General features: G+C 38.8%; 3 protein-coding genes and 1 long non-coding RNA gene across 12 annotated transcripts in view; 1 reads left to right on the forward strand and 3 right to left on the reverse strand.

Moving 5' to 3' along the window:
• The window catches only part of slit2 (slit homolog 2 (Drosophila)), a 73,160-nt gene extending 69,198 nt beyond the window's left edge, over window positions 1–3,962 (forward strand). For 8 of the 9 annotated variants that reach the window (XM_077719433.1, XM_077719435.1, XM_077719434.1 and 5 more), the window contains 2 exons: window positions 1,372–1,586; window positions 2,408–3,962. In XM_077719433.1, the coding sequence (XP_077575559.1) occupies window positions 1,372–1,586; window positions 2,408–2,664 (472 nt within the window). In that variant the 3' untranslated portion in view covers window positions 2,665–3,962. Of the gene's footprint in view, window positions 1–1,371; window positions 1,587–1,770; window positions 1,815–2,407 lie in introns of all 9 variants that reach the window. The other variant, XM_077719442.1, reaches the window with a different exon arrangement.
• Window positions 1,140–3,365, reverse strand: LOC144198438 (uncharacterized). The gene is made up of 3 exons (XR_013326708.1): window positions 2,854–3,365; window positions 2,392–2,605; window positions 1,140–1,497 (listed from the first exon to the last, which is right to left on the reverse strand). It is a non-coding gene; the product is annotated as an uncharacterized LOC144198438 (long non-coding RNA).
• Window positions 3,963–4,796: 834 nt separating the features above from the next.
• chrna9a (cholinergic receptor, nicotinic, alpha 9a) lies at window positions 4,797–9,362 on the reverse strand. The gene is made up of 7 exons (XM_077719447.1): window positions 9,213–9,362; window positions 8,988–9,133; window positions 8,472–8,626; window positions 8,210–8,390; window positions 7,784–8,135; window positions 7,076–7,665; window positions 4,797–5,057 (listed from the first exon to the last, which is right to left on the reverse strand). The coding sequence occupies exons 1-7, from the start codon at window positions 9,256–9,258 to the stop codon at window positions 4,887–4,889; spliced, it is 1,641 nt and encodes a 546-aa protein (XP_077575573.1). The 5' UTR covers window positions 9,259–9,362; the 3' UTR covers window positions 4,797–4,886.
• Window positions 9,363–10,500: 1,138 nt separating this feature from the next.
• rhoh (ras homolog family member H) lies at window positions 10,501–11,852 on the reverse strand. The gene is made up of 2 exons (XM_077719445.1): window positions 11,704–11,852; window positions 10,501–11,353 (listed from the first exon to the last, which is right to left on the reverse strand). The coding sequence occupies exon 2, from the start codon at window positions 11,174–11,176 to the stop codon at window positions 10,586–10,588; it is 591 nt and encodes a 196-aa protein (XP_077575571.1). The 5' UTR covers window positions 11,177–11,353; window positions 11,704–11,852; the 3' UTR covers window positions 10,501–10,585.
• Window positions 11,853–12,149: the final 297 nt, after the last annotated feature.

A 12,149-nucleotide genomic window follows, 5' to 3' on the forward strand; every position in this document is an offset into this window, starting at 1 on the left:
CTGCCACCTATGTGGTCCTGGGTTCAAATCCCAGTGCATGCAAAGGTTTTCCCAATATTATTCAGTTAAAAGAATAAGTACTAAGTACAAGTACTACTGCTTTCTCTCACAGGGTGGTGGCCCAATGGATAAGTCATCCGTCTGCCACCTCTGTGGTCCTGGGTTCAAATCCAATTGCATGCAAATATTTTCCCAATATTATTCAGTTAAAAGAAAGAGATAAAAGTACAAGTACTACTGCTTTCTCTCACAGGGTGGTGGCCCAGTGGATAAGTCATCAGTCTGCCACCTATGTGGTCCTGGGTTCAAATCCCAGTGCAGGCAAAGGTTTTAACAATATTATTCAGTTAAAACAATAAGTTCTAATGCCTAAGTGTTTAACTGAATAAGTCTTCATTAGTGGATGAAGCATTTTGTCCAAAAAATGACTAAGTGTTTCACCCAGTTTCCTTGGATAAAACGTTTCAACACCTATGTATAAGTGGGGCACGAGTTGGTGTAGTAGGTTGCACACTCGCCTTCGGTCGGAAAGACGTTGGATCGATCCCCGGTGTTGGCAGTTGGCGACTGAGCAAGCGGTCGAGAGTCGGCCGAAGGCCGACTCGAGAACGCGACATAAAGTGGCCCTTCCAACTGTCTTCCGAACTGCCGAAGGCAGTTCGGAATAATACCTTTTACTGAAAAGTATGACTAAGTGTTTAATATAAATTAAAAAGGTTTTTCTTTTTTTTTTCTTCTTATTCCATTTACCGAGCTATATGGTGTCGTGATCAGCCAAACAGCGACAGCGGGAATCGAACCCAGGTCTCCCAGACGGGAGTCCAGTGATCTAACATCTGCGCCACCAAGTAGCTTCACTTTTCTTTGTAGTCATTTGAGTGTCTTGACAAGAAGTCCACAGAAACAATTAAGTGAAAATATGTCGCAGCTGGGAATCGAACCCAGGTCTCCCAGATGGGAGTCTGGTGAACTAACCTCTGCGCCAAGCAAGTGGCCACACTTTTCATTGTAATCATTTGAGTGTCTTGACAAGAAGTCCACAGAAACAATTAAGTGTAAAAGTGTCCCAAACGGGAATCGAACCCAGGCCTCCCCGAGGGGAGTCCAGTGAGCTAACCTCTGCGCCACCAAGTGGCGACAGTTTCCTTTGTAATCATCTTGACTACAAATAGATAGAAACAACTAAGGGAAAATGTTTCTAACTGGGATTTGAACCCCAGTCTCCCACATGGGAGTCAGGTGACTTAACCTCTATGCCACGATTTGGCTACAATTTCCTTTGTCATTATTGTAAGGTCTTGACTGCAAATACATAGAAACAACAGCAATTTCTTTTCTAAATAACCTTCTATATGTAATTCTTGTCTCTAGGTGTATTCACGGTACTTGCCTGGCCATCAACTCCTACTCTTACTCATGTCGCTGCCAACCCGGATTCAGCGGCGTCCTCTGCGATGAGCAAGATCAGGAAGCGACTAATCCCTGCAGCCTGTCTCGCTGTAAACATGGCAAATGTAGAGTGTCAGGACTTGGCAAAGCATATTGCGAGTGTAACAGTGGATACACCGGAGAAACATGCGATAAAGGTGGGATTACAACAATATTCTCTTATTATCTATATTTTATACTTGAATTAGTTTTCGCAATCTTAAACTAATCTATTGTTTTTTATTGAAAATCTCTGCCGCTTTGTTTCTCGTGTGCGTCTATGCTTAACCATGTTTGTTGTTTCTGCATTAACACTTGGAACAACTTGCTTTTCCAAATCAGCTTCACCTGAGCTTCCGCTCAATCGCACACGAGGGGTCTCTCAGGTGAGAGTACATGGCCTGTCCTTTTTCTTCTCTCGTTTGTAGTTTGTACAACTTCACGTGCGTCTACTTCATCTGGTATGCTTTTAGCCTAGTTTTAACGTCCATGAAGCATTATAACCATTTTATTTTATTACTATGAAAGATTTCAAATGGGCTTTTGACTAAACAGTCTTTAACCAACTTGGGAAAAGTTCATCTACCAAATGATCACCAAAAGGATATAATTTGCAAAATTCTTGCTAGTAACAGTATTTATTGAAGATTGATCATTTTCTGAACCACTTTTTTCTCATTCAGGTCGCAGGGGGTGCTGGATTCTATCTCAGCCACATTTTTCACCACTATTTTAGATAAGAAAAAAAACTTTTCCCCTTAATTTATGTAACAAAATCCTCTCCGCTGAGATGCACAAAGTAAAATTATTGCAACAAATAAGCCAGTTCAAATCAATTGGACATTCCTTGCTGTCATTGACCATCATCTACTTTCCCCCTACATTTTCTGTGTTGGTCATTCCTTTAAAATTCAGTTTTGATGTCATTTCTTTACTCTTCCGACTACATAGCTAAAAAAGTACCTTCTTATTGTTGTAGAGGTGGCCTGCAGAGGAGAACGGGTCCGAGATGTCTACCAGAGACAGCAAGGCTACGCGGCGTGCCAAACCCAGGAGAAGGTCTCCCGTCTAGAGTGCAGGGGCAGCTGCCCGGGGGGAGCAAATGGACAAGGGACCTGCTGCACCCCCCTCCGCAGCAAACGCAGGAAATACACCTTCCAGTGCACTGACGGCTCTTCTTTTGTTCAGGAAGTGGAAAAAATTGTTAAGTGTGGCTGTACAAATTGTTCCACATAAGTTTAAAAAAACAAACACAAAAAAAACACACAAAAAATAACAGAAAACAGAAAAGACTTTCTTTGCAAGATATGTTTTGTGTACCCACCCGCCTTACTTGCTCCCCATCTCTGTTTTTGAGATCCTAGCAAAACCCTCCACCAATTTTAAAAAAAAAAAAACCTGGAAAGAAAAAAAAGGAAACCTCACCGTTTCTTTCCTTGTCAGTGCTGGACTGATGATCGATGCTTCCATGGTGGGGATGTTGAATTATATTGTAAAGTACAAAAAAACACAGACTTATTTTTTATTATGAAGTGGAGAAAAAGACAAAAAAAATGGACTTTTTCCTTTGCATCTACTTCGTTTCATTGGTCATGAAGACTTTGCCACTGTCTCTTCCCATTGGAGGATCTACCTGAAGACTTCCCAGGTGTCCTGTGCGTAGGAGAAACCCCATTTGGTCCTACTATAAACTCACTACTACACAAACAAGACTGTGTAAACAATCTTCAAAACAATTTCATACTGCTACTGAACAACAAACACTCTGACAAAGATTTCTTTCTTACCTTCCAGATTCAATACACCATACTCTCTCTCCAGGCTTTGAGTATTTATTGTATGATAAATATACCTGTACTTATTAAGTAGGTCTTCCCCATGTATCAATTCTGATTCTTTTAATATATATTAATTTATATTTGTCCTTTATTTTTATTTTAAAAAACAACATAATCTATCAAGATAGCTGAACTAACATCATGGTGTCCTTTATTTTTGGTTTAAAAGGAAGTTGTTGTTTTTTTTTTTTTTGGAATATATTGTGCTTGCCAGAGACCTTAGTTACATTTTGATCAGCAAATGTGACGTCGTGAGGACGCTGTATATTTTTGTCACGTTTCCTGAGAGTTTGTACTGTGCCATTACCAGAAGGTCTTTATATTAGAGTATACAAAACACAGATCTTGTGCGTAGCATTGACCCTAGAGGATGCCTAGAACTGTTTTTACCTTTTTAACAAATTTATGCTTAAAGGATACTGTGACTTTTTCTAAATGAAACTACTTTGTTAGCCCCTTGGTCTCCGATGTTTAACATGTTGCTGCTAAGTTTTTGTACCGTAGACTTGGATCCTGATCTGTACGTTACATATATAGAATCTCCTGCTCCGACTGTACAGGGGCGCTTTTGTGTAACAAATAAAAATGTCCCCCACCTCTAAATTTCATTGTGCTTTATAGACCCTTTCTCCAACCCACAGACTAATGTCAGTTTCCCAGACTGATGTTTGTTCATTAAAACCAATATTTACCTCACACTTGTTACCTCTGCCTTTTTTGTCACAATGATCAACCCTGATTGGAAATGTTTTTGTGCAGTAATGAATAGCAACTGTGATAGTAGATTTAAATAAAATTAAATTAGGCAACAACATATAGTTGGTTATGTCGAATTATACGTACATCTGTACAGTATTTTTTCATCTGGAGCTCTTGTACTCCCTAGTCAGAGTAATAGCAAATAACCCTGTAAATAGATTTCATACACCTTAAACCTAATAATTTTCCATCTTTTAGTTTTAAAAAGTTTAAAACACACTCAAAGTATGCAGAAATCTAGAGGAATAGTTGTAGATGGCTGATTCTCAAATATTTTTTACAGCATATACCATCCAAAGAGATAACACAAACATACATTAAAAATAGAGTAGTACCTGAAAGACAGAGTAGAATGAAAGAAAAATAAATCAAGATCTTAAATCTCCCATGTAACACCTTTTTGGGTCTTTATAATAGTTTATTTTATTGGTGTGCAAAAGAAATCTATTTTGGAGATGGACTGTTGTCCTTTGTGTTCCAAGCTATTTTAAGGGTTTTTTTTTAAATATTTTAAAAATAGCTCATGTATTTGATATTTTATGTCTGCTCATGCCATTTTTCTTTACTCAGTGACAATATTGGATTTTATACACTCTTTTTATTTATATTGCTACAATGATCTTGATCCAAACATTTAATATTCTTTAAACTGAATGCCTGGCTGTCAGTGCACCAATAATGGAAAGCCCATACAACTTTCCTATGTTGCCTTTATTGTTTACTACAACGTCACAGTGAACAAAGTGACGGCATTCAAACAATGCTCAAAACTGACATTAGAACACTTTTTATTTTAGAAGAAGACTATTGGTTATGCAATTAAGACTTAAATAACCCAGCACTTGTGTTAAAAATAAACTCTCAAGACGCCTTGGCAATAATCAAAATGCTCATGAGGAAAACCATGATGAAGAAAATCCACATGAAAAATCGATCCATTACCTTGGCAACCTTCTTCCACTCAGCAGCCTTAACACATGTAGTCCTTTGCTCGCGGAAGCAGTTGGCCATGTACTGAATGTTTTTCACCACCTAAATGAGGGAAATTTTGATTAGCTGTTGAAATGAAAAGCCAATGCATATATTTGAAATCAATATATAATTAAATCATTCCATTTTAAAATACAAGTCAAAAATCAAGATGTTAAAAAATGACTGATTACTTGTAATTTGTACTCCTCACCCACTAAAAAAATCAAAAATAAAAATAATTGATTTTCCATACTACTTAGGGGTGCTGGATCCTACATCAGCTTGCTATGGGTAAGAGGTGGGGTAAACCCTCAAATGGTTGCCAACTAATTGCAGGTCATAAATAGGCAAAACAAACCCTCTCATGAATAAATAATATGTTTATCATGCTGAACATATAGGTTCTGATCAGAAGCATAATTATTCATTCATTTGATCAACATTAATTGATCAACCAGAAGCTGGAGGATGGAAGATCCAACACTGTACTTTGCTTCAACTTTCTTTTCTTTTTTTTTGCATTTAGATATGCTTTTGCTGCTGTCATTAAGAGTTTTTCCTAATTCTTTTTCCATGTTTTTTTTTTCATCACAGCGGTGTCTTTCTGAGGCCACACCACTATTTCACCAATCCACTATTCCATCAATCCACTACTTCTCTATTCCACTAGTAATTCACTAATTCAATAGTCCACTATTTCTCTATCCCACTAGTAATTCACTATCCCACCCTCCCACTATTCCACTTATCCACTATTCCTCTATCCCACTAGTAATTCTCTATTCCACTATTTCTCTATCCCACTAGTAATTCACTAATTCACTATTCCACTATTTCTCTATCCCACTAGTTCACTATTCCAGTATTAATTCACTATTCCACTCGTCCACTATTCCACGAATCCACTATTCCACTAACCAGCATCCCACTAAGCCACTATTTCACTATTGCGCGAATCCACTAAACCACTAATTCACGAATCCACCACCTGTTTCCATTTAAAAAAAAATACAAAATAATGCATTTAGACAAACGGAAACTAGTTACATATCTCACATCAGCCAGAACAAAATCAGAAACAAGATTTAGATGGAGAACATTTTGACGCCAAGATTGTTTGGCGTCCCGACAGAAGTACTTTGAGTTTTCCAATGTATCACTTTCAGACACAGATATCTCAGTGTAAGAGAGATAAACGCGTGTGCCTCACCAGATCTGAGATCGAGGTTCTGGTCCCTTGTGAGTTCTTGGTATCAGTGGGCAGTTTGCAAGTTCTACCCGTGCCTTTGTCAATGTTCTGCAGACACTCCGTTTTCCTCCATCATCCCCCAAAAGCCACACTGTCTCGATTGATTGAACACTCCAAATTTCCCCCACGTGTGAATGCGTCTAGTTAATCTCCGCGTGCATTGTAATTTGCTGGCAAACAATTTAGGGTTGCCTGTTTTTGGCTGGACGAGACTTAAGCGATGACGATTATTGCTTACCTTGGTATATATATACATATATTTTATCCTTTTTCTTTACTGATTGAAATGCAACGATTCTATGTTAACATTTTGACCATAGAAGAGGCGCAATTTCACCAATAGGTAAATAGGTAAAAGTGCATATCAGGCAACCCAAAGGTTGTATTCTTCAATATTTGAAACTGGTTGCAGTATTGTTTTTGGCCACCAATATTATCGTTAATGAGCATTGAAAATTAATATGACAATGAACGTGGTGGAGTTTTAAAATATTTTGTATTTGCCTATTTTTTTAGATTCTCAAATTGTAGATTGGGATTTTTTTAAGTATTAATTTGGTGATTGGAATCAATTCAGGGTGTCCCCCGTCTGGTGGCCAAAGTCAGCTGAGATGTGCTGCAGCACCCCTGCAATCCTTATTAGGATTGTATATATGTATAAATATATTCCAAAAAATATGCAATTGTGAATGTTTTAAAAAAAATAACCAAAGGCATGTTATCAAAACAAAAGCTACCAGTTATGGTATTTTGTTGTAAGAATTGACCTAAAGACTTCAATCCCTCCTTAAATGAAAAGTAAATACAATCCCCAACTTAAAACTTGTACCTGATTGTGTTGTAGGCAGGGGCAGCTGCAGGGGCACTCTGAGATCTGAACTTTCTCCTCAGAATAGCAGAGTTTCTCCTTGAGTTCTTTATTCAAATGTTCAAGGTTTGATGGGTTTGGAGCAGCCTTGTAGTCTTCATTCCTTGCGATATATTGGTAATGGTGCTGTGAGGCCCCTCTTTTTCTTTCTGCTCTCTCTGGTCCAGAAGTGCTGTTTTTGTAGTAATGATGCTTCTTGTTTACTTTGCCGTTTGCCTGTTTTTTGCGATGCTGGCTATGATTGTTGAGCCCGTGGCTGTTTTCGTGCATGTAAGGTTTGCTGTCACAGTAGATGTCGTAATCGTCAGGCTCAAAGTTTTTGTTACTCATCATTTCATCAGAATGAGGTTGGCTCTTCTCACAATCGGTGGTGGTACAATTCTCCCCTACTTCATAAACAAAAAATATTTTGGACATGTAGTCAATGATAAGGACTTTAGCCCAATGAGGGACTGGCTTGGCCTCAGCTCCACAGAAATGAATATTCATAATGAATATGGTGAGAGATGTAGAAGCTGTGATCATGGTCATGGTGGCAATATAATACTTGCCTAGAGAAATGGAAAGGATTTAATCAGGATTATATACGTAGAAATATATACATTAATCTCTTTTACTATATAGATATTGATTTTCAATCAACTGAATATCATCTGAAATGTGACAAACCTATATAGGGCATGCTTTCTGCAGGTGGCATGCTCTCGGCCACCAGCAGCTGGAACACAGTAAGCGCCAAAAGCACAGTGACACCCAAAGACACCTTCTCCCCAGAGTCGGCTGGCAGGTAGAAGCCTAATGGTGCCAGGAATGAGATGAGGAAGCAAGGTAGGAGTAGATTGAAGATGTAGAAGGAGGAACGACGCTTGAGTAGCAATGTGTAGGTGACTTCAGTGTAAGGATCCGAGCAGCAGCCGTACATCATGACATTCCTCACCGCCGGCATGCCGTGACATTCCCACTCCACATTCTCCACAAAGTCAGAAAGGTCGCCACTGTCCATACCCAAGCTTATGTCCACCTGGGTGAAAGACCCAATTGTATGTTTAGAAAAAAGAAAAAATACAACAGAAGATTAAAACGGGTTGGCCACACCTGGTTCCCATTATAGGTCCAAGAACCAAAGGTGAGTTTGCATTGTTGCCAATCAAAAGGAAAGTAGGATACATCCACTACACATGTGCTCTTCGTAATGGCTGGAGAATCCCAGACGATCTCCCCGTTGTAACGTAGCTTCACATTTGTGTTGGATGGACCTGATGATTCTTCGTCTGCTCTGAATGCACATGTTAGATGGAGGCGCTGCTTACAGGAAGGTTTAGAAGAATGGTACAGAAGTAATGAAAACCATGCTAACTTGTTATAAAGGACGATGTCTGGCTTCCAAACCAGGTCACTAGGAATGTTGATCATCTCCAGATCATCATAGTCCTCCTTGTTCCACTTCAGGTAAGCATCATGCCACACCTGCCTGATCCACAGGTAGGTAGTTAGAACCTGATTTCGCTCGTCCTGCACACAAACGTTAATATTTTTTTGTATCTGTACCTTTGACCTTCAGAATTACAATTGTTTGCAAAAATCTGCCCAAAATTTTTGTGTTAACGGAATTTTAAAACAGCAGTCACAGTTGTCGTAAGAAGATCGATGTGGACTAGTCTCAAAATACCTTTAAAATAGTTTTTTTTTACCTTATCTGATCATCAGGCATAATACATAGTATCTATCATTGGTAGGTAAACAACAAGTGAAATAAAAGAATTAATAAGTTAAAGGATATGCAAAATGTTCAACTATGTGGATCAGTTATATTATTCAGTGATAATTCAGTTTGAAGCATTGACATTTGATAAATCATTTGCTTTATGCTCACCATATCTTTAATCTGGGAAAGGGTTATCTGAAGGGAGACATTGAGAGCTTTGTCGGTGTCTCCTACAGGTCTGAGAGCATTGGAGTAGTCTTCCATCAGATCATTCAGAAGTTTGCGAGCATAATATCCTCCAGCACCCTGAGACACTGAGTGATGAACAAAAATAAGATTGAAGGGTTAAAAAAAAAATGCTTCCCCGAACTGGCTCAATCACACAAAACTGACCTTGCACCATCAGGTTGAGGCAAGCAATCAGTGCTGCGAGTTTCATCTTCAACAAGATGAGGATGTGACTTCAGCAACGGAGGTGTTGAGACAAGGTGTTTTCGAATCCGGAACGTCAATCTTCTGTGTACTCCATTCTGTCCAGCTGAGATCGGCCCCATGCATTTAATTCCTCAGAATCTCTTGTCAAAGCCGTCAATACTTGGCTATCCTGGTGTTTGACAGTCTCAGTTTGTGAATATATGTGCAATGGCTCCTCCGTAACCAGAGATGACATATAAACACACACACATGCACTTACCCTCGCAGGGTATGATAGCAGGTGCGATCATATATCACCGACATTATGTGAAATGTGACGCTCACTGCAAAAGCCCCTCGTGAACATGAACACAACTAGTTGTGTGACACAATTGCCAACCACCCAGCAATACAATGGCATACACCAGTGTCACATAGACCCCCTCAACATATACACTGTCTTGTTGGGTCAATCAGCAACAGCATACATGCCAAGGAACGTGTGACACGTCATACACACCAATGGGCTTAACAGTCCCAGGATCAGATTTCGGCTCCCAGTGTGACACATTGACAAAAGCAGTATAATAAGAAGAATAGAGTTTGTAATGTAGACCTAAAGTAATCAGAAGAGGAGGCTAAGCAGAAACTAAACCTTATTGGACACACTCAGTTAGGCTGGTAAATGGTCCAAATTGCAGATCTATAATTTTCTTAGGAATGAATTTACTTTTTTACAAACTCAGAGTGTCACAACCATAAAATGTAATAGATAAATAAAAATATTTTTAAAAATAGTGGCTGAGAAGCAATAGGAACTACATGTAGAAGTAAATCAATTACATATATATGAAATTATATCAGGTTAAAATAAATACATGAGTAATGCACTCTAATTGTTAGTTTTGGACTGAAAAAAAAGGTAATTGTCAGAAATGCTGTTTGTATATTCCAGGTGTTTCCTGTATGTGCATATGCATGTCTTCACATGAAAAAAAAATGCTGCAGGGATGTTGGTTATGTGGAGACGTTCTATGCAAGTGTTGTTTTGTATTATTCATCACATTTACAATTACTAATAACAATTTAGAAAGATAACCCGCTGGAATGACTACAGAGCAACAATTTCATATAACTTAAAATTTAAGGTTTACATTTAATTTTATATAAATACTTGTATTTTCATTATACAAGTATAATGCTATAAATTGAATGAGTGGGCTCCATTTTACTACAGGTCCTATTCACTTCAATATGGCTGGATAATAAACAGAGTATAATTGGAAATATATTTTTTCTATCTTGTACAATCATATTTAACTCAAATTTTAAGTTTTCCAGTTTACTAAAGGTTAAAATACTTTGCACTGGTTCATGCTGAACATCCGTCGTCTGGCCTGCTTCCTAATATGCCTCATGGCGGTCCGCACAGCACACTCAAAAACGTTTTGAACCCCCCGCTTGTTCAAGGACGAACACTCTAAGTAGCCTTTGGCGTGCACTTGCTGAGCCACCCGCCTCCCTTCTGCTGTGGTAACACAGCTACCCCGATGTGCACCAGACTCCCGCAGGTCTATCTGGGTGCCCACCATCAGCACCGGTACCGTGGGTAAGTTCTCCCTAACCTCCGCCATCCACTTGCTTTGTGCATTAACCAGAGAGTTGCGATTGGCCACCGAGTAGCACACGAGCACAATGTCGGCTTGGTGGTAAGATCGGGGTCGGATCTGCCGAAAGTTGTCATGTCCCGCCGTGTCCCACAGACCAAGATTAATCAAAACACCATCCATGTACACCTCAGCCCCGGTATTGTCAAATACTGTGGGCTTGTAGGTATCTGGGAAGGTTCCGGAAACAAAGCTGAGTAGGAGGGCTGTCTTCCCTACCGCACTGTCCCCGACCAGGACACATTTGACAGACATTTCTTTGGGAGGTACTGTCATCAGAAAGAGCTTTTCTTCTCATCTAGGCAAGCACGAACGCTTGCATGCTCCTATTAGTGAAATTAAGACTTTCCAACCTTTTTATGGCAGTGCATGTTCATTTTTCTCCTGTATCAAGCTCTCCAGATGTCAACTTTTGGTTAGTCATTGGGTAAAAATGGGAAGATGGGAGATATCCTGAGGAAGATATTAAAAACATGGGAGATATTCCGAAAACAGCATACAGTACATTCTTTCGATAATTGTCATCCATTTGTCATTGCCCCACCATGTCAGCCATGCCACTACTAAAATGCAGTATTATTGAAAAGGTCTAGTTGTAAAGAAAACACTGCTCCATTTCAATTTTAAAGACTTGACTCTATTTTTAAGCAGGAGCTTTATAATAAGGCCTACATAAAACTAAGAAAATTTTATATCATCTTTTTTGTCAACAATGAGTTCATAAAAATGGCAGCTTTTTTCTCACTTTTTAGAATTTCATCCTCAGAAGAAACACAAGTGCAAGTGTATAATTTAAAACGCACCTTTTTCCAGTCATTTCAATTGTGTCGATTACTTGAGTCCTTCAACAAATAAGCAGGCTTCATGCTGGAGCATATATACTGCGTACATCGATGAAGATACAGGTTACTGAAAAAAGAAGTGACAAGTAGAGCACATCCGCTTGTTGGCGAGATGAATGACACACATCCCTCCCACAACAGCCACATTCCAGAATACATGTAGTTTGATAGTTTGTCTCAAAATTGGTATAAATTCACTTGCATATATATGAGAACGTTTTCAAATTTGCAGATACCATATTCATTCGATTATTATTAGGTTTAGATTCAGAGTACATTTCTGTTTTCCGATTTGGTAATCAAATATCAAAACATTAAAATGTACATGCACAAAAAACCTTAAATTTTAGGACCAAATCCAAAGTTGGATTTTTAAGTTTGACTAATAAGCATTAGTCAAGACAAAG

Source organism: Stigmatopora nigra, chromosome 6 (genome assembly GCF_051989575.1).
Source record: "Stigmatopora nigra isolate UIUO_SnigA chromosome 6, RoL_Snig_1.1, whole genome shotgun sequence".
NCBI lineage: Eukaryota > Metazoa > Chordata > Actinopteri > Syngnathiformes > Syngnathidae > Stigmatopora > Stigmatopora nigra.

Bases quoted from the DNA above. Each gene is read 5' to 3' on its own strand.
- chrna9a (XM_077719447.1), bottom strand. From the start codon at position 9,258: ATGAAACTCGCAGCACTGATTGCTTGCCTCAACCTGATGGTGCAAG. The intron at 9,134-9,212 runs GTCAGTTTTGTG...TTCATCACTCAG, and splicing joins CCTCAACCTGATGGTGCAAG to TGTCTCAGGGTGCTGGAGGA. The intron at 8,136-8,209 runs GTGTGGCCAACC...TCTTTCACCCAG, and splicing joins GGACCTATAATGGGAACCAG to GTGGACATAAGCTTGGGTAT.
- rhoh (XM_077719445.1), bottom strand. From the start codon at position 11,176: ATGACAGTACCTCCCAAAGAAATGTCTGTCAAATGTGTCCTGGTCGGG.